This window comes from Giraffa tippelskirchi, chromosome 7, assembly GCF_054371585.1.
Source record: "Giraffa tippelskirchi isolate mGirTip1 chromosome 7, T2T-mGirTip1v1.2.pri, whole genome shotgun sequence".
Lineage (NCBI taxonomy): Eukaryota > Metazoa > Chordata > Mammalia > Artiodactyla > Giraffidae > Giraffa > Giraffa tippelskirchi.
In genome coordinates, this window is record NC_137281.1 from 17902073 (window position 1) to 17925178 (window position 23106).

The 23106-nt window shown below is 55.9% G+C and overlaps 1 protein-coding gene and 1 long non-coding RNA gene across 3 annotated transcripts; one reads left to right on the forward strand and one right to left on the reverse strand.

Annotated features, from left to right (window-relative positions):
* Positions 1–14586, reverse strand: KCTD15 (potassium channel tetramerization domain containing 15). 2 transcript variants are annotated; one of them, XM_081505756.1, is made up of 7 exons: positions 14464–14586; positions 12711–12806; positions 11052–11144; positions 10237–10412; positions 5258–5402; positions 2672–2977; positions 1–1556 (listed from the first exon to the last, which is right to left on the reverse strand). In XM_081505756.1, the coding sequence occupies exons 3-7, from the start codon at positions 11115–11117 to the stop codon at positions 1398–1400; spliced, it is 852 nt and encodes a 283-aa protein (XP_081361882.1). In that variant the 5' UTR covers positions 11118–11144; positions 12711–12806; positions 14464–14586; the 3' UTR covers positions 1–1397. The 2 variants fall into 2 exon arrangements, with proteins under 2 accessions (XP_081361882.1, XP_081361883.1); XM_081505757.1 differs by having other exon boundaries at positions 12711–12809.
* On the forward strand, positions 14287–20318 carry LOC145512145 (uncharacterized). The gene is made up of 3 exons (XR_014058330.1): positions 14287–14397; positions 18267–18369; positions 18905–20318. It is a non-coding gene; the product is annotated as an uncharacterized LOC145512145 (long non-coding RNA).
* Positions 20319–23106: the final 2788 nt, after the last annotated feature.

The window sequence follows — 23106 nt, forward strand, 5'->3', positions numbered from 1 at the left end:
TTTCGCTTTATAGCATCATTTATGGCATGAACTAGGAACATAATGTGTTTACACAAACACACGACAATTGTACATCAGCATCTTTACAATATTAAAGGAGTCATATACAAGTCTACAGGCATCATACAAGGGGCGGGGCCGCCCGGGACGCCCCACCCGCCCAGCAGTTCTCTGCATTTCTCCACCCCCTGGGGAAGAGCCATCTGGACAGGGGAGGGGAAGTGTGACAAGGCAGGGGGTATCCATCTTTGGGCCTGTCGTCTGGGAGGCAGCAGGTCTGCGAGGACTCCAGCGGGCAGTCCTCGTTGGAATCTGGGGCCAAGAACCCAAGGTCTGACTGTGTCCGGGCCTTATTGGCAGACTAGTGTAACCATAGTTTAATTAAAAATTCAGTATGCAGGTGAGTGTGGGAAAATCAGAGTGGGGGACGGCTTCCTGAGCTGGGGACCCAGAGGATGCTGCTGGCAGATGGGCTCCTTCACCGTGGGGCCCATTCCTGAGGTAAGGATGTGGTGTGGCCTCGGTGCTGATCCCGTCGGGGAGTGACTTCTCCCGGAGCCCAGGTGTGGGCGCACACAGATAGAAACCAAAGTCCCCGGGCATGAGTAGGTCAGGTGATGCTCAAGTGTGGCCTGTGCCCCAAGCGGCAGCACAGACAGGGTCTCGAATGGTCCCAGAGTGGTCCCTCCCCCACGCCCACACCACCCTCCTCCCAGCGGCCCCACCCCATGGGGGCCGTGTTTCAGCCCTGATGGCACTACCATGCCTGCCCTCTGTCCCTAGAGCAGGGACCAGGAGTCTCCAAGCCCCGTTCTGCAGGAACCTGGGCAGAGGGTCCCGCAGCTCTTCCACCGCCCCCTACGCAGACGTGCTGCCACGTCCCACTGAGCTGAGCACCAGATAAAGAAGCAGGGGTCCTTGTCGGCCTCTCTGACTTGTGCACTGATAGTTACTTCTGTCTTAAATACTGTAGAAAAATAAGCCTTCTCTGATGCAAGGAGACCCACTGGAGTCTGTCACGTGGAGAAAGACGGACCGCTCCTCTGGAGTGGACCGGGGCGGCCTCTGCTGACCCCACCTCGGCACATGCGGAGCCTCCAGGGTGCTGTACCAGGCTGGGAGCCCAGGGGCCCAGACAACTGGCGGCGGAGTTCCCACCTCGGCATCTTTGGGTCACATCCACGGTCCTCTAGTGGGCATGCCTCCAGCATCCCACATTCTGTTGTCATGACGCCCCAGGCCTTGGGGCTCCCCAGGCGGGCTCTGGACCCTCCGGCCCCACCCTCAGTCTCATGCCCACCGCTAAGCAGGCGTAGGCAGAACTCCCCAGCGCTGTTTTCAGGTCCCTGGGGGTGTCCCTAGGGCCAAGGGGCCTCAGGTGGACACTGAGGCAGGGCCTAGTCCAGGGGCTCCTGCTTTATTCGGACAGCAGTGGGGGTGGGCTGTGGTCGCCGCTCCTCCCGGCAAAGCACATACTCGCTGAACTGGGAGGAGTCCACACCCCCGCCGCAGGACGCAGCCACGCTGAAACCCCTCTGGAAGAGCCTCTCCAGGACCTGCCGGGGAAGAAACAGGGGGTCAGCAAAGCCCAGCCGCAAGAGTCTGCCCCCTGGGCCTGGTGGGCAGGTGGGCACTTGCCAGGGTGAGTTACCTTCTCCCGTTAAGATCTCGCTGACAGGGGTCTGGGGACAACCCCCAGCGGGGCAGCCACAGAAGGGCCAGGGCCCCTTAACAGACAAAACCTGGATGGGTGCCATCCGGCTGCCCTTGGGGGTCCACAACCTTGACTGGGCCCCTCTCTCCCAGACACATGGTCCCGGGTCCCCCTCCCTCACTGAGGCCCCAGCAACAGAGACCCGGCCCCTGGCCTCGGGGCAGCCACCTGCTTCCCTGAGCTGGGAATCCCAGATGGTTTGAGGCCTGGGGCCTGATCAGCTCAAGGGAGCTCGCGGTGGAGAGGAGTTCTCTCCCATCTCTGCAGGTCTCCGTGTCCGCGTGGGTTTGTGCCTCTGTGAGAGGGAGGCCCAGTCACTATGTCTGACACCTGTGCCCTGCAACTAACTAGCAAGTTCTGAAGGACAGCCTAGAGTTTTCCCTACCAAGTGCACTCTGCCTCAAGCCTGAAGCAGCAGTCTGCTCTTGGGTCTGGAAGAGCCGGTGGAAAATAGGCCCTGACTCCATCTGGGGCTTCCCAACTCTTAGACCCATGTGGGAAAAACCAGTCCAGAAACGCTCTGGGCAGCTGTGCTGTAGGTGCTGGTGGCTCCAGGTCTGCATGATGAGGAAGGGGGCTCCAAACCGCCCCCACTCTCAGCCTCTGACCTGCTGCTCCTACTGCCTGGGTTTAATTTGAATCCAAAGTCAGACTCTGAGTGTCAAATGAAGCACACTTTGTTGAAAATACTCTAGGCCATTTTTATAGAACATCCTTTTGGAAAAAAAAAAAGCACAGATCAATTTTTTTAAGTCCATCCCTCAGGCGCCATCATTTAATTATGAGTGGGACATAAATTATGCATCGACACATTGTTGCCTTTTCTGTAAGATGGCACGGAGGGCCTCGCCATCCCAGGGACCCGGCCTGCCGCCCGCCCCCCCAATCTCCCTCTGCCGCTGCCCCAGGGCTCCGGGGAGGCAGTGGGGGAGGAGACAGGGGCTGGCCGGCCCTCACCTGCACCGAGTTGAGCCGGCAGTAGCCGTTGAGCGGGAAGCGGATGACGTGCGTGGGGTCCTGGTTCCAACCAGCGTTGACCGAGTTGCACATGACATCCCCCGTCTCAGGGAAGACCTCCTCGATGAGGGCCTTCTCGCCGCTGAGCGCGATCCGCTCGCCCAGGTCCGGCGTGACCCGCACCACCAGGCAGTCGCAGGCCCGGCTGCGGCGCCGCTGCTCCTGCTCCTGCTGCCAGCGCTCCAGCTCGCGCACCATGGGCTGTAGCTGGTAGTAGCGCGCTTCCTCGTACAGCAGGCTGAAGTCCTGCAGGCGTGCGCACACGGTCCGCCCTTCCGGCTCCAGAGCTCAGCACCCCCTCACCCGCTCAAAGTCCAGGGGAATGGTGCCCCCAGCCCTACCCCAACAATGTGGTCTGGGATGGTGGTCCCCATTGTACAGATGGGGAAAGCGAGGCTCAAGTGAGAGTGTGCCCCTCAAAACGTCTGGCCTCCGCCCAAGGGCAGTGGCTGGTGTGCACCTGTCCCAGACCCTGTAAGCCCTTCCGTCAGGTTCCAAGCCACAGGAGTGGCTTCATCCCCCCAGAAGCAGAGAGAAGTTTCTAGAAAGACCTGGAGGCTAGACTAGAGGAGCCTGAGGCTGTGTGGATGGCTGGGGACCTGCTGCCTTCTCTGAGAGGAGAGGCTGGGGTGGGCACAGGGCAACCCTGTGCTCCATCCCTGGAGAGGCTCACTGTCCTGCAGGGAGGCCAAATGGACCTGCCTGGGTTGGATTTTCAGCAGCAGCAGCATCTACCAGACCTTTTCTAAGCCTCAGTTTCCTCGTCTATAAAATGGATGTTATCACGAAGTTCAAAGGGTGGGTAAAGCTTAAAGGACAGCAAGGTCGGTCTCTGCCTTCACCAGCAGTGTGAGGAGGTGTCTGGGGGGCGCCCACCTCTCACCAGCAGCTCAACCCCGGGCTGGCGGGCTCACACTGACCTCCCCTCAAGGCCCTGACATTGGGCCCCTGCCCCCATCAAACACATGTCCACCCACACCCACCCCAGCCCTGAGTAGCTGTTGACCCATGACCACACCACTCAGCTCAAGTCCCGCTGGTGAGCCTGAGGACCCCTGGGGGCAGGCAAGGAAGCCCAATCCCAAAAGCTGTGCCCACACCACTGGCCCTAAGTACCTCCGCCTGCCGACTGACCCTAGCCTTTGGAGTCACCCCAGGCCTGCCATCAGTCAAGAACCTATCCTGTCGAGAACCACAAGAGCTTCATGCCGGGCCCCTGTTCTCATCCACTGGAGGTTTTAAAGGATATCTGCAAACTAGCAACCCCCACATCCTTCCTCAAAGCCCAGAATACCTCCCCCAGACACCCCACCAGTTCTTCCACACAGGCGTGGGGTGCTTCAGCCTGTTCTACCCTGGGCCCCCACACATCCACTCAGGACTCAAGCTGCAGGTCAGGGGAACCCTCAAGAGCCCCCTGACCCCCACCGTCCACACCTCAGCTTTTGCATCTTTTTCCCAAATGTGAATCTAATCTACCACTTTGTTCCACCTTTGCTGCCTCCACCTTCCTGCTCCCTCCACGTCCTTCACACAACAGATCTGAGAGTCCTGCTCCTACTCACCCTCCCTCTGCATTCAGGGTAAAACACCAAGAGTGCCAGGACCAGACACAATCTGCAGTCTCTTCTTGCTCTTCCCCTCCCAGTTCGTACAGCCCCAGACTGCCACCTATCCAGCTCCTTACCCTCGCCCCTCCTCACCCTCAAGGCCCTCATACCCTTCTGCCTCTGATCCTCCATCATCACCCAGAGAAACACCTTTCCCTCCAAACCCAGGCCAGGTTCCCCGTGGTTCCCTCTCACAGTACTTCCTGCTTCTCTGCCCCTGTGGAATTTAAGTGGTTTTCTGTTCAACATCTATCATCCCATAAGCTATAACCACTATGAGGACAGGACCTATGTCTCCCTTGTCCCACTGCATTTTTAGCCTGAGTTCAGTTGCTGGCACCCAGAAACTGAATTAAATGAAGGGTAAAACAGCCCTAGGATCATTGTGTCCGCTGGGTGCTGGAAGGAAGGAAGGACATTTGCTGGTTGGAGCTGGGGTAGCCCCAGCCTGGATTTCCTGCCTCTGGGATCCCTGAGCCACAGAGGAGCCCAGCCCTGGAGGCAGGACTCTCAGAACCAGGTCGGCTGCTGCAGACAGGCTCATCCCAGGACCTGGGGGCAAGAACTTTTGTTTAAAGTTCTTTTTGGTTTGGATCAGGGTGTTCCCTTTGCCAAGTGTCAACAAGGACCAGGTTTGGGAACCTCTAACTCCTGTAACTCCAGCACATGACGGTCCTTCAGCATACAACTGGGGTAAGCGCTTGCTGTCACTGCTTAATTGTTGTTACACCCTGATAAATAAGCTAAAAATGTGAGAAAACAAAATTAGTTTAGAAAAACTGATTTAGCCCTCGGCTTCATCGTTTAAGTTTTTATGGTTGCCATGACAACCGTGGGTCCGCTTATTAAGTCACAGCGTCCCCTGTGTAATGCCACCGCACAGGCTGTGCCAGGGAGCCGCCGGCTGCGGACTTACCTTGAAGTCATCAGGAAGCAGCAGTTTGGACGTCCGCAGGAAGCTCAGGACGTAGCGGAAAATCTCCCCATCCCGGTCGATGAAATAGTGTTGCTTCAAACTGTCCAGGACAATGGGCTCGGTGCCATTGAAGAGGCGGCTTATTCTGGGAGAGATGGAAGGTGGGATGCGGGATGGAAGGGCTGGTCTACTGCCCCGCCCCCCACTCCTTAGAGCCCACCCTGCTGGATGGGTGAGGGGCACTACATGAGTGACTCTGGGACTACACCAGGCCTGAAAAGGACGTGTGCACACACCAGTGGCAGCCAGGACACCAGCGTAGCAACCAGCACACACAAACGGCCCACCTACACTCACAAGCCATAGCCAGAGAGAGTCATACCCAGCTCTACACCCCTGCCCTCTGACACAGGTGACAGGCGTGGAAAACTACAATGAGACACAGACACCTCGTCCCATGCACACAAACCCTTGCCAGACAGACCCGCCCAGAAAACCCCCACCAACCATCAGATACCCCAGCCCGCAGCCACACGCCTGGTGAACACGTGTAAACCAGCCAAGACACTCCTGGGTCACACGCCTCACCCAACCTGCATGAACAAGCATTGGACACAACACACCCAGCAACAGGCACAGGGTCACATGGCCTCCTCCCTCGAAGCACACCGACCACAGGCAGAATCAGACACATCCTGGCGAGGGAAACACCGACAACGCAAGTCCACCGAAGAGACAGCTACGTACACTCAACACACTTGCAAACGAACCACCCACAGCTTCATGCTCAGGGAACCCTAGGGGATAACAGAGGAAGACCACAGGGACAGCACAACGTGGGTGTGGTCACGGGGCACAGACACCCACAGTCCAGTGTGTGCACACATACCAGTGTGGATGCATACAGAACACACACACATGCACATAAGTGTCCACACCTACAGCATGTGCACACCTGCCACAGAGTGTGCACACCAGTGAGGAGAGGACTGGGAGGGAGGCAGCTCCCAGCACCCTATCCTCTGAAGGGTGGTGCTTCTGACAGAAGCATAGGACCTGAAGGAGGCTCTTGGGGAGCCCCGATACCTGACACCCTCCACTTCCGAGCAGAGGAACCAGGCCTCCCCACTGCCCAGGGCAGCAGGCTTTGGTTTGGCTCATTTCCCCTGCAGACCTCAGGCCCCAGTGGGGAGGGTTAGGATCCCCTGAAGAGGGGTGGGGGACATCAAGAGCTTGACTCGGGAATAGGAGGGAGGTCAGCAGGGTCTCCCCAGGGACACCACCTCGGCAGGCAGGCCGCATACACGTCCCCAGCTGGACTCAGCACAGCCTGGGAGAAGGGTGGCTGGATCCAGGCCTCAGGCCTTCCAGCTCAGTCTGTACCAGTCGAGGCTCAGCCCCCTCACTCTCTACCTGCAGCGGCAAGGACCTCCAGGAAGGTTCCCGTCTCCCAGCAGCCCATGCCACCCTTTGCTCCCAGTCACCACTCTCAGGCTCTGCCCCACCCCCGCCACTGTGCACCAGGGCAACGAGCTGGGCAGACACTGAGGAGTCACAGCACCCACAGCCTCTCTGCTCTGCTGGCCTGGCACACTCATCGGCCAGGAGGGTGAGTGACGAACCCCTTTTCACACTGGGGACATGGCCCAGTAGGGCCGTATACAAGTCTAGGCTGCCTCGTAGATAGTGTGAGCAGGTCAGAACCCATGGGGAGGTGCGGAGCGGCCTGAGTCTGTGAAACCAGTGCTGCGGTCACCCAGATACGACTCATCTCAGAGTTCCGAAAGCCATGGAGCCCTCTTGACCTGCCCAGGCCTGGTGACAACGACGCTGGGGGACACCGCCCTGCTGGCAAGCTCTGTGGGCTCCACACCTGTTCTAGACTTAACCTCAGCAGAGCACGGGCATCCAGATATCAGAATGAAGGCCACCCAGCATGCCTGGAGACAGACGGGACAGAGTGACGCTGTCAGGCGCCATGGGCAGTCATCAGCAGACTGCGGAGGGCCCCCACGTGGCACCGGCAGGAAGACGAAAGAGCCATGTCTGCAGGTCAGCCTCCCCACGGAACTTTCTCCAGCTTTCCTGGTTGAGCTCAAGCGTTCTCTGCAGCAAGCAACATTTCCAGGCCCTCTGTTGCAAACCCCTCAGACCATCCTGGTGGTCTAGGGGACTCCCAGTCCACCACATTCTGGGGCCGCCTGGGTTCTAGGTCGTCTTAAGGGTCCGAGGCTAGAAGGCTCTCAGTCTGTTTTATCTTGGGACTGGCTGGTTCTAGGTCTTTCCATGGTTCAACATCTCTTCCCAGCCTAAGGCCTCTCGCGCCCTCAGGGTCTGAAGCTATCCAAGAGGTGTGCAGCTTGAGGGAAGGTTAGGGCAGTCACCTCAAAGGCACCCACTGACACTTGTGAGGTCTTAAAAGAGTGTGTTCCTACGCCAGGGCCATCCTCTGAGGAAGGCTGTAAGTTTGGGTACTGACTTCAGAAGGTGTATAAGGAATAAGCTGGCCAGTTCTCACCCCAGCTGATAGGGGTCACCTTCTTTTTCTTATTTATTTCATTTTTTTTTAAGTTTTGGCTCTAATTTCCTGGATGTTTCGGTGGTTTTATTACTTCTAAAGTTTCTGGACATCTTCACTGGTGGCCTCCCACAGCCAGGATGGACGTCAGCATAGGGCTGCAATGCAGGAGCTAAGTGATGTCCAACAAGCATGGAGGCAGACACAGGAGTCCACTCCCAGTCCCAGGAGCTCCCAGTCCCAGTCCCTGGGCGGGTTCCGGGCAAGGACCGATGGCCATCCTGGGCTGACCAGCACCCATGGGGGCTCCCTGCTATGGAGCCACCCTGACCAACCAAGAACAAGAGCCCAGGCCTAGCTCTGTGGGCACAGGGTCCAAAGGAGTGAAGGCACAAGCCCCCTTATCCCATAGCATTGCCCAGGGTGGGACTTGACATCCAGAACGAGCCCCCTCACCCGGTGACCTTAACACAATCCTCTATTTCCAGTTGACTTATACCTCAGTGACCCTGGGTGAGCCATTGATCATTCTTTCCAGAATTAGTGAAAGACTGTTTTTTGGGTTTTTTTTTAATTTTAATATTCACTCAAAGAAGGAAGAGAGAGATCTGAAGGGCTCCGGCCAGCACAGCTGCCCAATGCACATGTCAGGCCTGGCCTGACCTACTGTCCTGACTGTCCTACAAGTCATAGCATCTCCACGGCCTCTAGGCCAGAGCTTCCGTCTCAGGAGCAGCTCTCCTGAGAGCCAGGCCAGGCAGAGCCATCCAGGCAGAATAGCAGATTCATCCTGAGGTCCAGCCCCAGGGGAAGAATGCAGACTGCCACCCCCTCTGGGCCCATCCTGGTGGCCTGAGGGTCCCACAGGTCATGGGGCCACTGAGGCAGCCTGGCCAGGGGGCTTGCCCCAAAGCAGTGAGGAGGGCTGGGAGGGGAGGACCACCCCCGCCCGCCAAGCTCCAGGCAGCAGCCGGGAGGCGGAATGAGAAGGCTGGTCCTCCCAGGCCTGGGCCAATTACTCCAGAAAGGCAAGTGTCTGATTTCAAGAAACACTCTTCAGAGAGGCGGTGGGCAAGGGTTTTATGAATGTCACTTGCAAATGTCGTCAGCTGATTAAGGGATGATCTATCTCAAACAACGCGTGGATGCCGCAGAAGGCAAAATTGAAATGAAATAAGCAGAATCCATCTCCCATCCTAGACAGGGCCCTGCCGGTGAGCACCAGGCCCAGACAGCCGATGTGGCCTCCTGGTTGCTGCCCTCCACGGTCCCCAGGTCACAAGTGCCCTAGGCCTAGCCTCTGTCTGCAGAGGGAGAGAGCTCCAACCACACCTGCACCCCACACCCCAAATTCTGAACCAGACGCTGCATCAGCCTCCAGGGCGCCCCCCCGGCCTCCAGTGTGCTCTCTATGCAGCCACCTCCAAATGCTATGAATCCTTCCTCTATAAGCAACCACACCAGCGACAAGGCGGCTAGATCAGAAAGCTTCCCAGAGACATCCCTCGGTGTCTGGGGGATTAATTAACTCCTCTTTTTATTTTAAATATCTAAAACAGAGGTGATGCCCTGCAGGCATGGCCCTCCCGCTGCCAGCCCTTGGTGGTGGCCACCTTGCGGTACCCGGAGCAGGTGGTTCTGGGCTCAGCACACAGCATCACCTCCCGGAGCTGCCCAGAGACCCATCCCACCTCCGGTCAGCCCTGCTGTTACATGCCAATGGGGAAACCTAGGAGAGAAATGCCCGACAGGCAAGAGCAGGGCAGTCGGCAATGCCTGGAGCTTCCCACACATGAGCCCAGGAGTCAGGGTCACCAGGGAGCAGAGGGTAAAGCCCCCCGGTCAGAGATACTTCGTCTGCTGATGGCGGTATGTGGCTCATGCTTGTCCATAGCTGTGGATATCCCCGGACACCCTGGAATTCTTAGCTAGTCACTGCCACCCACCCCCTCCCAACTCCAAAGGAGCCTGCCGCTAGCCCTGAGGGTCCAGCAGTGGCCACTCAAACAAAGATGACAAATCGCAGCCACCGCCCCACCCCCCCACCCCCGGCCCATCCTTGCACTTATGCATTATCCCAATCGTTAAGACTTGGAAATAGGATGAACTACTTCTCCCCCAAATGACCCCAAGAAGTACACAGCATGGCTCACAACCAGTCTCCTGCAAAAGCCAGGTGTGAGTCGCACACAAGAGGAACCTGAAGGAACATGAGGTTTTCCAGCCAGCTGCTGGCCAGCTTCGGGTGGGGCTGGCTCTGAAAAGTGGCCTCTGCCAGTGGGTCAGGAGCTCCACCAGTGCCACCAGCTCAGGGTCACAAGTCCCTGTGCTGAGTAGCCATGGGCAGGTGGGTCTGGGAGCAGGGGGACCCTGGGGAGCCCTGCGTGTCGGCTGGCAGCAGGCCTCACATGCTGCCTATGGCCACCACCTGCCCCAGTGCCGCGAGGGGCTCGGCTCTTACCTGGAATCTGGGTACTTGGTGAGGGTGGCCAGGCTGCTGGTGTACATGTGGCCGCCGACGTCGATGTGCACAGGTGCATTGGACTTCGTGAGCTGGGCTGGCAGCGGGATCCCCTGGGCGGCCAGGGGAGACACAGGCGACCGGGTGAGAGACAACCGAGACATGCTTCCTCCCTCCTGGAGATGGAAACAAGGCACAACAAGGTTTCTCCATGACAGAGCTAGGCACTCCCTTGTTTGCCAATGTGATCACAGATCTAATCAGATCACTTCTGCTTGTGCCTGATCACATATTCGCCTGACAAATTATGGCCACCACTGTAATTAAGTGTATTTGCATCATTTTCTTCAAAGTACCGGGGGGGTGGCGGGAGAAAGATGCTTATTAGCAATAAGAAATCAAGAAAAAAATTTTTTTCAAGGTGTCAGCCTCCAGGGGCATAAAACAAACTGCAAAATTCTAATTAAAGGTCGCAGGCTTATGTGTTAGATGTGAAATATCCCCTGACAAACGAATCACCAATTTGTGAATTGGGATTCAGGGGTTTTTGCAAGTTTGTCTCAGTAACGAGACACCTCTAAATTAGTGACTTCCTCAGCACCTAAGGCGTTGAGTTTTATACATGTAGTAAATTTCACATCAAATTAAGAGCATTTTTGTTTTGAGAAAATACTTAATCGTACAGCCAGTCAACAGCCATCTCTTGAGCACCACGGCTGTGGCTGCGAGGAAGGGCAGCCAGTGAGCAGGTGCTCAGGAAGAGGGCATGAAGGGGGCCACCAGCCCTTGACCCAGGCCACCCTGCCAGCTCTCACCGCCGTGCCGGTGCTGCCGTGGGCGTGAAGCGAGGACCCGCTCGGCCGCTCCTTGCGGTGAGGCATCTAGGCTTCCATCGCTGCCCAGAACATCTGTGGGGAGCACCGACAAAAATAAACCCGACTTACCCCTCAGTGGTCCTGGGTGCGTGTCTCCTAGTCAAAGATGCTTATAATAGCCCTCTCTGAACATGCTTCCCAAAACCCCATGCCCTATACACAGACGACAACTAGCCTGTCCCCACACCCGGAGGCAAGCCTCTGGGCCATAGGAGATTACTTACACACACATGCATACACACACATTCACTCACACACGTGTTCTCAGGGCAGCTCCATGTCTGCTAATTCAGCTAATGACAGTACTGAAACATATGCTCACCATTATTGCCCCCAAAATGTTTCAGAACAAATCCGATTTGCTTGGTATTTTGGTTTCAAGCCACATTACCAAGCGTGTCTCCTCTTGCTTCAGACAGCACCCTGGGAACCACAGCTCGGAGAGGATCCTCCACCCTCCAGGGGCCAGGGAGCCCCACCACCTCTTTAAATACGGTCTCTGCAGTGTTAACATGCAGCCTGAGACTGGCTGGACCCAGAGAAGCCTCTTCCAGCAGAAGCCAGGGAAGAGCAACAGTCACCGAGGAAGCCACCGCTCCTTAGAGAGAAACTTGTCTTTGTTTGCCCAGCCTGCACCTCTGCAGCTTCTCCCCAGGCCCCAAGAAAGGTCTTGTCTGTGCCTAATATATTCCAGATCCCCTCAGGATCAAGCCCTAAGGCATTACAGAGATGGCCAGAAGGAGACAGCAGTTCAGCTAATGAACCCTCCTGCCTTTCCCCATAGTCACTCAGCGACTCTCCTCCGTGCCGCGGCCACCTGAAATAAGATTGTCCCACAGTCTCCAGAAGCTGCCTGAAGACAGTCCATAGACGCTATGCAGGAGGACTGCAGAAGAGCGGTTTTAAGCAGACCCTTCCACTGACCTGGGGCTGGGGAAGGTGGGCACAGGGAATATCACCCCCTCCCCTCTCCCCACTGGCTTCCCCACACCTAAAGCTGTACTTATCTCATGCAGGTGTAACCCCACCCTCCCTCAAGGATTGACTTTGTGCCTTGAAATTCAACATCCAGTTTTCACACATGGACCAAGGTCGAATGAGAGAATCAAAGCCTGCAAATTTCAGTCAGGTCACTCTCCTAGGATTTGTTCTGCCCTCCTGTCCTGGCAAGTTCTCTGACAGGGAACTGGGGTGGGGGTTGCCATTAGCAGACAGTGATGTTTAATTTACAGCCGTCCAGGGTCGGCTGCCTTTGGCATTCCTGAGTTCCCTCAAGTTTCAAAAAAGAAAACCAGGTCACTTATCTCAAGTTCTGAGAAACCAAAACACATCTCAGGAATGGGTTCCCCTGCCCTGGGAGGCTCTGCTGGGGGGGAGGAGTCAGAAGGGAAGCTGCACTGAGGATAAACTGTGCTGGAAGGAATTCCAATGGAAATTCTATCAAAGTGGACAGGACAATGTTTGCCCTACTACCAGGACACTGCTCGGAAGTGACATTTAACACCAAGTACTCATCAAAAAGCTGCTCCATCCTGTTCTCACCCAGCCTCTTCTCCATCGCAAGCACAACCTGATGTTCACGGCAAACCAGACACTCACCATTGGAAGCCCCAGGCTGTACGCCTTAACGCGAACCTCCACTGCTCCCTCCAACAAACGCATCTGTGCTGGACAAGGACCCTTTCCCCGACACCACTGCTGAGGTCAGAAGCACAAAGTGGGTGCAGGAAGAGACACAAGTTCATTCAGCCTGCACCCGCATCAAACCCACGACCCAGCCCCAGCGCGCCACGGCCCTCCTGAGGTCGGCCAAGACCGCCTGTTGCAGGGGCCTCGGCGGTACCGGGCTCCACGGCCCGGCCCGCGGGTTTCCAAACTGGCTGGGTATTGACCCGCTTCTCCGAGCTGAGGCGGGAGCCCCGGGTCCCACGCCCGCCCGCTGCCAAGCCCCGCCCGCCAGAGCAGAGGGAAGCGAGCAGAATGCCACGCTCATTTACACACAAAATGATTTTGTGTCCCATTGTGCTCGCAGTTGTTCAGCTCTCTGGGGGTGATTAAACTGGCTGAGCTGCGGCAGCTTGAGACGATTTCACTAAATCGCTTCTTCGTGAAGTCGCTTCTTTGCTAAGCTGTTATTTTAACCATAAAAGGTAAACAGAAGGCGCCTGGAGAACTCCCTTCAGCTCTGCGCCCAGGGCACCAGCCCCCGGGCCAGAAAGCCGGGGGCCTGCCGAGTTGTCCAGGAGGTGGGCCAGAAGGGAGGCAGGCGGGCCACCTGGCGCGCGCCTGCCCCGCCGCGGAGCCCGCTGGCCGGTGTGAACTTCGGGGCGGCCGGAGCCGGCTGGGCGCAGGCCGGCGGCGCCGCGGGGCGGGGGTGGCCCCGGAACCCAAACCGCCTGGCAGGACCGGGAGAGTGTGCGGCAGGGGCGGGGCGGAAGACGAAGTTAAATCAGGAGGCAGACACTTAGAGACCACAGATGGGAAGCTCGCCTAATTAAGGACGTAAAAGCGCTTTTGTTCTCAAAGTTTATTGTTGCCGGGATTTAAAAAAAAAAAATTAATTGAAACTAATGCTGTTATTCACTCGTGCAGTTAAATTCCTCCATGCACATTTGAGACACGGAGTGAAAACTTGAAGCTTATCTTTTTGCAGTCGGGGGTGGGGGGCACGGGAGGACGGAAACGCGCTCCAGCTACGGGGAAGGGGGGGCATTTGCGAGTGTGAGCGGTGCCCGCGTCCAGGTCAGGGGGTACCGCCGGGCAGCTGGGATCCGGCCGCGGCGATCGCGTCTCCGCGCGGCCCCCCTGGAGGCTCCAGACCCCGCGCGCTTGGAACGACCACCAGCGCGCCAGCCCCTCCCGCTCCGTTTCGGACTCGCGGGTGGGCGTCAGAGGACGCACGTCCGTCCCGTTGGAGACTTTTCCTCGCTCTGATTTGGACACCAAGCTGGGCCCAGTCAGCCCGAAGCCCCGGCTGCGTGAGCCGGGTTCTGACCCCGGAAACTCGCCGGCCCTGCAGGGCGCTCGGCCCTGCACCGAGGCCCGAGTGCCGGGACCTGAGGAAACCCCCACCACACGCCACCCCACCCCGCGCGGCAGGAAGCTCGCTGACCGCCCGGGAGGGGAGGGTCCACCCGGGTCGAGGGCCGGCCCACGTGGGCAATCCCCCCCTCCCGCGCCAGGCCTTTGTGCTGGGTGCCCCCTCGCCGTCAGCCCCCGCCGCCCTGCACCCGGACAAAGCAGCCGCCCCCGCCCAGGTCCGAATCCCGGCCGGGCGACTTTCCGGGTATCGCAGCCACTTCGGGGACAGGGGTGCGCGTCGCTGAGCGGTGGCCACCCGCGCGGTGCTTACCTCGGAGCCGGAGCGGCGGATCGGGCTCGGGCGCAGCCCCCGCCCCCCGCAGCCGCCGGTCTTGGGAGCCGGGCTCAGCCTCGCAGCCTGTGCTCGCTGCGCGGGTCGCTCCGGTCTCGTCCTGGAGTTACTTTCTCTCTCGCCCCCAACCCTCCCCCCACCCACCCCTCCCGCCCCGGCCCCCGCTTCGCGCGGCCCCTCGCGGCGCGGCGCGCCGGGGCCTCCCCTCCCCGCCCTCCCCTCGCCTCCTCCCCTCCTCGCGGCCGCCGCCGCCGCCGCCTCCTCTTCGCGCCGCTCTCCGGCTGCCCTCCCGCCGCTCCCACCTCCTTTCCTCCCTCCTCTCTTCTCCAGCGGCCTTCTCCGATTGCTGGCGAGAAAGCCAGCCCCCCACCTTAGCCCGTAGCCCGTGCCCCGTCTCGGCCGAGCCCGGACGCAAAGGGCAGCGATCCGGCTCAAAATTAACCCAGCGCGACGAGCGCGAGCGGGAGCGCGCGGCGACTCCTGGCTCGGGGCTCGGCTGTGCCGCGGGGCAGAGGATTAGAGTCGCAATTAGCTCCGCGCGCCCGCGCCTGCCGCGCTCGGCGACAAAAATGCGCCGTTTTCCTTCCTTTAGCCGGGCGAGCACCACCCGCCTCCCCCGGAGCCCGCGCCTTCCCGCCGGGGCCTCCTCCAGGACCCTCCCGGGAGCGGTGCGCCCAGGCCCCCGCGCCCTCCGCCGCCCAGCCCCCCTCCCCCCGCCGGCCAGCCACGCGGCGCCCAGGCCTCCTCCGGGCTCGGGAGGGGGCGGGGGAGAAGCTGATTTTAATCATTGTCATTTCATCTGATGTAATATTTCCCCGGGCGCTTTCAGCTGGGCATAAATTTTCGGCTCCCAAATAAGTAACACAGGGCACGTTTCTCACATTTCTTGACTCCTCGGTTACAAAGAGGAGAGCAGCCGCCGCCGCGGCGCCCGGGGGTAGGGGCGGGACTTGGGAAGAAAGTAGGCTGCGAGTCGGCCGGGGCAGGAGAGGAGCTGGGGGCCAGGGCCACCCCTCCCCCTCCCCCTCCCCGGCCGCCCTCCCTGGGTCCCTGCCCTGACTGCCCCTCTACCGGGGCGCAGCGCCGCGCGTGACGTCTGCGGACGCGCGGTCTGCCACCGCCGGGGAGGGGAGCACGGGGGCGCCCGGCCGGCCGCCCGCGGCCAGACGCGCCATTTCCTTTCCGCGCACGGCGCGATGGAGACGTCTACCGCCAAGACTCCTCGCAGCGCCGAGGCCTGCGCTCCGGGCGTCCCCTCGGTCCCCGGGTCGGCTGTCCCTTCCTCCTTCTCGCCTACCTCCTCCTCCTCCCCTTCCTCTTTCTCCTGTTTCCCTTGCGCCCCGTCCGTCCCCCCAGCCCCCCACCTCCTGGACCATTTCCCGGCTCCTAGGAAACGGAGCGCGGAGCCTCCGGTGCAGTGCGCCCGGCCTGCACTGCGCCCCCGTCCGGCTCTCCGGGGACGCCCGGGCCAGAGCCAGGCTGGAGCTGCAGGACCGGTGCGCTCCGGCCCGGAGCGGCGCTGGGGCCCCCACCCCGAGCTCCAGCCGGATCTGGACGCCCTCTAGCGGCCTCACTCACAGGGGCGCTCGGGGCTGCTCGGAGCCCGGTCGGGGAAGGTGGTGGGAGGAGGACCCGGTTGGGGGCCTGCCAGCGTTGACCAGGGGACCTCGCGCGTGGAAAGAGCTCCTGTAACTTCTCCACGCGGGAATAAGCAGAAACTTCCCTCCAAGGGAAGGTTTTATTTATTTATTTATTTATTTTAGAGCTCGAACTACAGGAGAAGGGGGAAATTTTCTCATTAAAGTTACATCCCTGCAGTTAGTTCAATTACTTGATATATGCAGAAGATGTTGTAAATTTATAGATTTAAATAGCTTACAAAGATGCCGCAGGCCCCATCAGTTAATTTCCTTAATTTATGGATTTTAAGCTGCTCCTAGAACAGAAACGGGCCGTGGAAGTAGGTCAGGGATCTGTGCAGCGGCTGCAGCACGGCCCAGGGGCTGCCCACCCTGCTCCCCACGCCCTGGCGCCCCCCAGGCTTCTGGCTCTCAGCTCGGGCCTGACAGTACCACTCTCTGCTCTCTCTATCTAGGCCAGGCCCTGCAGGTCTGGTTTGCTCCCTGGTGACTGCCCCAGTCTCTCCAGAGCTGCTCAAGGCTAAGGAGCAGCAGAGCCCCCATCTACACCCATCCTTTCAGGCACTGAGGGATGGACCCAAATAAGAAGTGAAGCAAGTATCCAGATACTTGAACCTCCAGGGTCCTCACTTCAATGCTGTCTGGGATCACAAATGGAGAAGGGCATGTGTAGATACAACAAACCTTTTCAGCCTTTGAGTGGTTAGGGGGAAGGAGGAGGCATGAGGAAGAATGCTCCAGGCTCTCTTTTCGGGAGCACCTGGGTGCAGGCTCAGTCACGTCCCACTCATTGCAACCCTATGGACTGTAGCCCGCCAGGCTCCTCTGTCCATGGGACTTTCCAGGCAAAAATACTGGAGTTGCCATTTCCTCCTCCAAGGGATGTTCCCACCCAGGGGTTGGACCCCAGCCTCCTGCATCTCCTGCATTGCTGGAGGATTGTTTACTGCTGAGCCATCCTGGAAGGCCCGTTGAGGAACACAGACCCACTGAAAACCTGCTTTTCATGGGGCCGCCCCTGTGGCTTCCATCACCCCTCACCATTCTCCCTTCACCCCCAGGTGCCTGTTAGAGCTTCTTTGTTTTGTGTTCAATATGGATGAATATATACATATAAATTAATACTTAGAAGATGGATATAAACTAAACTGTTTTAGGAAGCCACATGGCGATGTGATTAGTATTGGTATTCATGATTTAATATTTCTTTTCCCACTAGATGAAGTTTCTAAGATTTGCAAGGTACATGTCAAGGACGGGTGTATAAATGGATTTTTATTTATTCACAACTCCAAGACTAATTGCTTCTCTTTGCCTCAAGGCCACGAGATTGGTTTTAATATGACACTTCAAAAGTATTCATGGAACTACAGAGATAGTAAGTGTCATTGTTTAAGAGACAAATCTCACTGTGGTACTGGTGACCCTGTAAAGAAGAGGTTCCATTTCATTTTAAATTCCTCGATGTTTTTTTAAGAGTTTCACTTTATACCAACTATATTAAAAATGCACAATTTAATCGAAGTAAGAACTGACCATTTTGGAAGACCTTTATTTCCTTAATATTGCTGGGAACTTTGTTTTCATATTCCTGAATCCTTTTATGAAAGAGCTGAACTTTATATATGTCATTAAGAAGAGTAAGTTTGGGCCATAATTTATTCTCAAGTGTTTTAAAAGTTCCCAGCTAAATGTCAACCATCTTTTACATTGAGATACTTGGACATGGGCTGTGATAGGCATTTAATGATCTGTGGTGTATAATGTAATGGTGAGGTTTTTTTTTTTAATTGGTGATGTATAATTAGAACTGAAAACATACTGAAACGTCTTGTGAAATACATCTTTTTTCATTACTGTAGTCTAAGAAATTGGATGTGAGTGATTGGATGAAAGTGGATGTGAGTCTAATCAGAATGGAACTTGCTTTATCAGTAGATTTGACTAGCCCTTGAGTCCTTATGGTTTACACATTTTAAAAAGTGGGTTCAAACCTGAGCTTGCTTTGAGGTTGGTGTCCATGAGCTCACACGAAGCTGACGCGGGTTGGGCCCTGCATCTAGGTGCTGTGGATAAGACAGTCTCTGGACATTTCAAAGTGGTTTCCAGTGTAATTTTGTATTTTTTTGCTGCTGTTTACAGACTGTATTTTAAGATGAAGACCTAAATAAGAAAATGAGGTCCTAGAGTCTGCTGAACTCAACTTTTTCAGAAAATCCGTGACCAGATAGCAGATGAACAGGCTGTATGTAACACAGCTGCTGCTGTCTGAGAGGGGCAAGTGTTGGGTGGGAGGTATGGAGAGAAGCTGGGGTGTTGAGGCAAGGCTGCTTCCCCACCCCAGGCTCCCTGGGGTGAAAGCCAGACCCCCATAGGTCTGTACCCACCTCCAGGCTATAATGGAGCCAGCCTGTCCCAGAGATCACAGTCTGACATCTACTTGGCCTCTGCCTCCACGCCAGGAATCCCCCAGTCTTCTCTCTAGGACCCCAGTGAACCTGGAGAATAAAGGGGGTAGTGAAATGGGGGACGGTTAGTGCCGCCCCCTGTAAACGGAGCTCCTGACTGTCAGCTAGTTGACGTGGTCCCTGGTCAGAGAGCTGCAGTCCAAACATGACTGAGAAATGGGAGGTAATAAAACAGGACCACCCAGCTCTCACGGAGTTCTGCCCAATCCCAAACACCATGCTCTGAGGTACTTCTGCTTCTGATGGGAGCGAAAGTAAAGCCTATCGGCAGGGGCTACAGACCATCCCCTCCTTCTTGCCTTCTGTCTGCAGCCCAGGTATGCTGCTCAAAACCAAGCCACCTGCCCTCTCCGGGAGCCAGCACCAGGGTGACAGCAAGACAAGACCAGGAATCCTAACATGGTGGCAGCTTGTGGATGACCTTTAGGGGATCAGAACCCCCCATTGATCAATATTCGGCGTCTGAACCTTCTTCCCAAGAGAAGTTTCAGCATGTTTACAAGATTCTCAGAGTCTCTGTGAATTTGAGTAGAAGTAACAAAACCCTCTTGGAAGAAAAGTTATGACAAACCTGGACAGCAAATTAAAAAGCAGAGACATAACTTAGCCGACAAAGGTCCATCTAGTCAAAGCTATGGTTTTTCCAGTAGTCCATGGGTGTGACGATTGGACTATAAAGAAGGCCGAGTGATGAAAAATTGATGCTTTCCAACTGTGGTGCTGGAGAAGACTCTTGAGAGTCCCTTGGACTGCAAGGAGATCAATCAGTCCTAAAGGAAATCGACCTTGAATATTCATTGGAAGGACTGATGCTGAAGCTGAAGCTCCTATACTTTGGCCACCTGATGCAAAGAGCCAACTCACTGGAAAAGACCCTGATGCTGGGAAAGATTGAGGGCAGGAGGAGAAGGGGGTGACAGAGGATGAGATGGTTGGATGGCATCACTGACTCAATGAACATGAGTGTGAGCAAACTCTAGGAAATGGTGAAGGACAGGGAAGCCTGGCAGGCTGCAGTCCATGAGGTTGCAGAGTTGGACATGACTTAGTGACTGAACAACAAAACACTCACAATGGCTTCATGATAAGGAAAGTGGATTCTTTTGTATAATAGCCAGTGGAGGCAGAGTGGTCCTGGAGTCCATTTGGAGACTCAGCAGAGTGTCCAAGGACCCAGGCTCCCTCCACTTACCCCTGCCATCCTCTGCACACCCTCGTGTTCTTATGCCAGGTCCTCTCTGGTTTCAGAATAATGTAGTTCAAAGCTTCCTGCACAGAGAACAAGGAAGTGCTCCTGCAACCATTTGGTGGTGTTTCAGGGGCTCTGAATAGCTCCAGTACCGTAGTCCTCTATATCACACCCTGGGAACTTACTGAGCTATGGCTTTATCATCAAAGGACAAGTGGGGAGGGGGAGAAGAATTTCCCTTTCTTGAGTAAGTATCATGCCTCCATCATCAGTTCCTCCTCCAGGTTCAGCAGGGGAGTTTTCTTGTCCCTACATGTACAAGTTAGGTCCACAAATTATCCTTTTTCATGTGTGCCGAGAGCATGTCCTAGGGATTGGTAACTTACTGAGCTCACTGGGCAGGGAATGGGTCTCATGCCACCACTGGTTTCTTGTTTTGAGGCACGTCTTATGCTTCTGTTGCCTGGTTTTGTGAAGCAAGCCTGCTTGGTTTTGTGGTTAAGTAAACCTGCTCTCCTGAGTAATCATTAACTTACAGGGGTCTCCGATATTTTCTACTTACAATCCCCTAATAGGATTAACAAATCTATTAATTAATCACCTATTTTGTCCCTTTACCCTGTCCCTATCAATCCAGTGGCCCTCACAGCTTTCTGGCACATCCCACTGGCCAACTTGCCAGCCAGTCCCAGGGAAAATGTGAACCAATCAGGCTTAGTCCTGGCCTGCGGGAGGCTGGGGGTGCTGTGTGGGGAGGAGGGTATACCCTGAGCACAGTCAGGATCTGCCTGAGGAAAGGAGGAGAGGATGGGTTTTGTGTTGGGGGCCCCAAAGATGAAGAGCTGTCGACCAGAACCCTGGGCTGGAAGGAAGGGACAAGTGTTAATCTCTCAGTCGTGTCCGACTCTTTACAACCCCATGGACTGTAACCCACCAGACTCTTCTGTCCATGGAATTCTCCAAGCAAGAATACTGGAGTGGGTAGTCATTCCCTTGCCTAGGGATTGAACCCAGGTCTCTGGCATTACAGGCAGATTCTTTTACCATCTGAGCCACCAGGGCAGACCCACCTGGAAGGAAGGCAGAGCCCCAAAGGGCACCTGCAGAGAGGCTGCCACACAGATGATGCTCCAGATCCTTCTAGAGTCCCAGGAGACAGCTGACCTGCCAAAATATGGCTGCCCCCAGGCAACCAAGCCAGGCCACTGGCCACTGGCCCCAGGCCCTCTGCCCTCCTTACCTCTGGCTTCGTCTAAGGTCTCTCTCTCGAGCTACACCAGTGAGGTCACGAGGTCCTCCCAGCAACCCCTCAAGGTTTGAAGACGAGGCTGTTCCCTGTCAACAGCACCTGGTATTCATCAGGGCACTTGAAATGTGTGGCTCTCCCTATGACACACACAGAAAAGAATTCCAGAAATATGAGGCTATCGCAGCACTGGGGGCTGACGAGGCCCTCTCTAGGGTCCTGCAGTTCTCAGTCAGTGTCAGGCTGGCCTGGACGCCTGGGAAACACCAAGTCCTGCCCCTAGACGACTTTGTGTGGCTGGCACTCGGGCTCCAGGCGACCACCGAAGTGGTCCTGGGTCACAGGACCCGGGGGCCCCGCGCATGCATTGACCTGGGCCTCAGGGAAAAATAGAGTTGAGACAGGGAGACAGCCTTTGATCAGTCAGCAGCCTGCCCAGGGCTCCTTCCTCCGGCCAAAGCTCGGTACACCTACCATCTTCCTTGTCCCAGGCAATTCATTCTCCCGGGTCCTATCCTGTAGCAGCAGTCCCCAACCTTTTGGGCACCAGGAACTGGTTTTGGGGAAGATCATCTCACACTGGACGGGGAGCGGGGGATGGTTTCAGGATGATTCAAGCATGTTCCGTTAATTGTGTACTTTATTTCTAGTATTACTACATCAGCTCCTCCTGGATCATCTAGCATCTGATCCGGAGGTTGGGGACTCCTGGTGCAGGGAGGCAGTCTGTATATGGCAGGAACTTGGACTTCTGAGTACAACTGGGTGACCTTGGGTTTCATCTCACAAAGTCCTGTAGCCTCTCCTGTAATGTGAGAACGGTAATAGTGCAGAGCTGCTGCCCTTGTTGGGAGATTTCAGTGTGACAGCTGACGCAGAGAACTGGGCTCAGCCCAGTGTAAGCACCCTTGGAAGGATCATGGTTGCTTGCTCTTCCAACTGACCTTCCAGAACCTCTGGTGGGGCCGTAGTTACACCCCCGGATCCTACTCCAAGCACCATTGGCCCAACACCTACCTACAGGAGACACACACAAGCTGGGGAAGGTGAGGGAGAGGGAGGCCCCTTGACTGCAAGATTTCGGGGTTAAAACCTCGTGATTGTATAATTAAGATAAGCATGTATACATTAAAGGGGAGAATGTAAAGGTTGCCTAACATTTCAAGATAAAACAGAACTTCAGAGAAATTTCATGCTTGCTTTGGGCCATGCCCTCGGGGTGGGGGTAGGAAGTGTCCTTAGGCTCCTCCGAGCTCAGTGCGCTTGGGGGTAGATGGAATCCCAGGTTGGGACCCAGGGGGCAAAGAGGAGCCCCGGAGGGCATCTAGGGTCTGCTGATAAATTCTTCCCATTTTTCAAACTGCGAAACTCTTTACTGTCTTTTTAAAAGTAATTTTAAATTTGAAGAAAGACTTCATGATCATTGTAAGACAAAACAAAATCAAAAACCATACACACAGTGAAATGTACAAAGGAGAAACAAAAATTGGTTTCTTCTTCCCAGGGAGCAAGGAGTTAGTGATCTGGTGTTTGTTCAGCCAGTGGCCTTCCTGTTCTTGTTCACACAGCACAGATACACACACACGCACACACAAAGACACATGAGCACAACCGTGGACATGTATAATTGCACAGACATGTGCACATTGAAGTGGCAGACACACAGGGAGATGCAGTGCACACACACACGCACATACAATGTTCCACAAGTGCAGATACACATGGAGTTGCACAGAATCAGACACATGTGTCTATACGTCTGAGCACCTAGGCACACATGCGTGTGTAAACTATGGCATCAAACTCTTCATACGAGGCTGCAGTCTGTCTTCCCCCTACTGTGTATTTCAAAATACAGAAAATCACCTAACAAACATCTACATACCCACCACCCAGCTCCAATAATTGCTTCAGATCCCTTTTTAAAAATCAAATGAAAAGATACAACCCAGTTTAAACCCCACCCTTCTTCCCCCCACCCTATAATTGCACCCACTAAGTTGCTACATTCCTGAGCACATTTTTATACTTTTTGCAACACATGAATGTATTCATAAACAATGATGACATTTGTGTGTG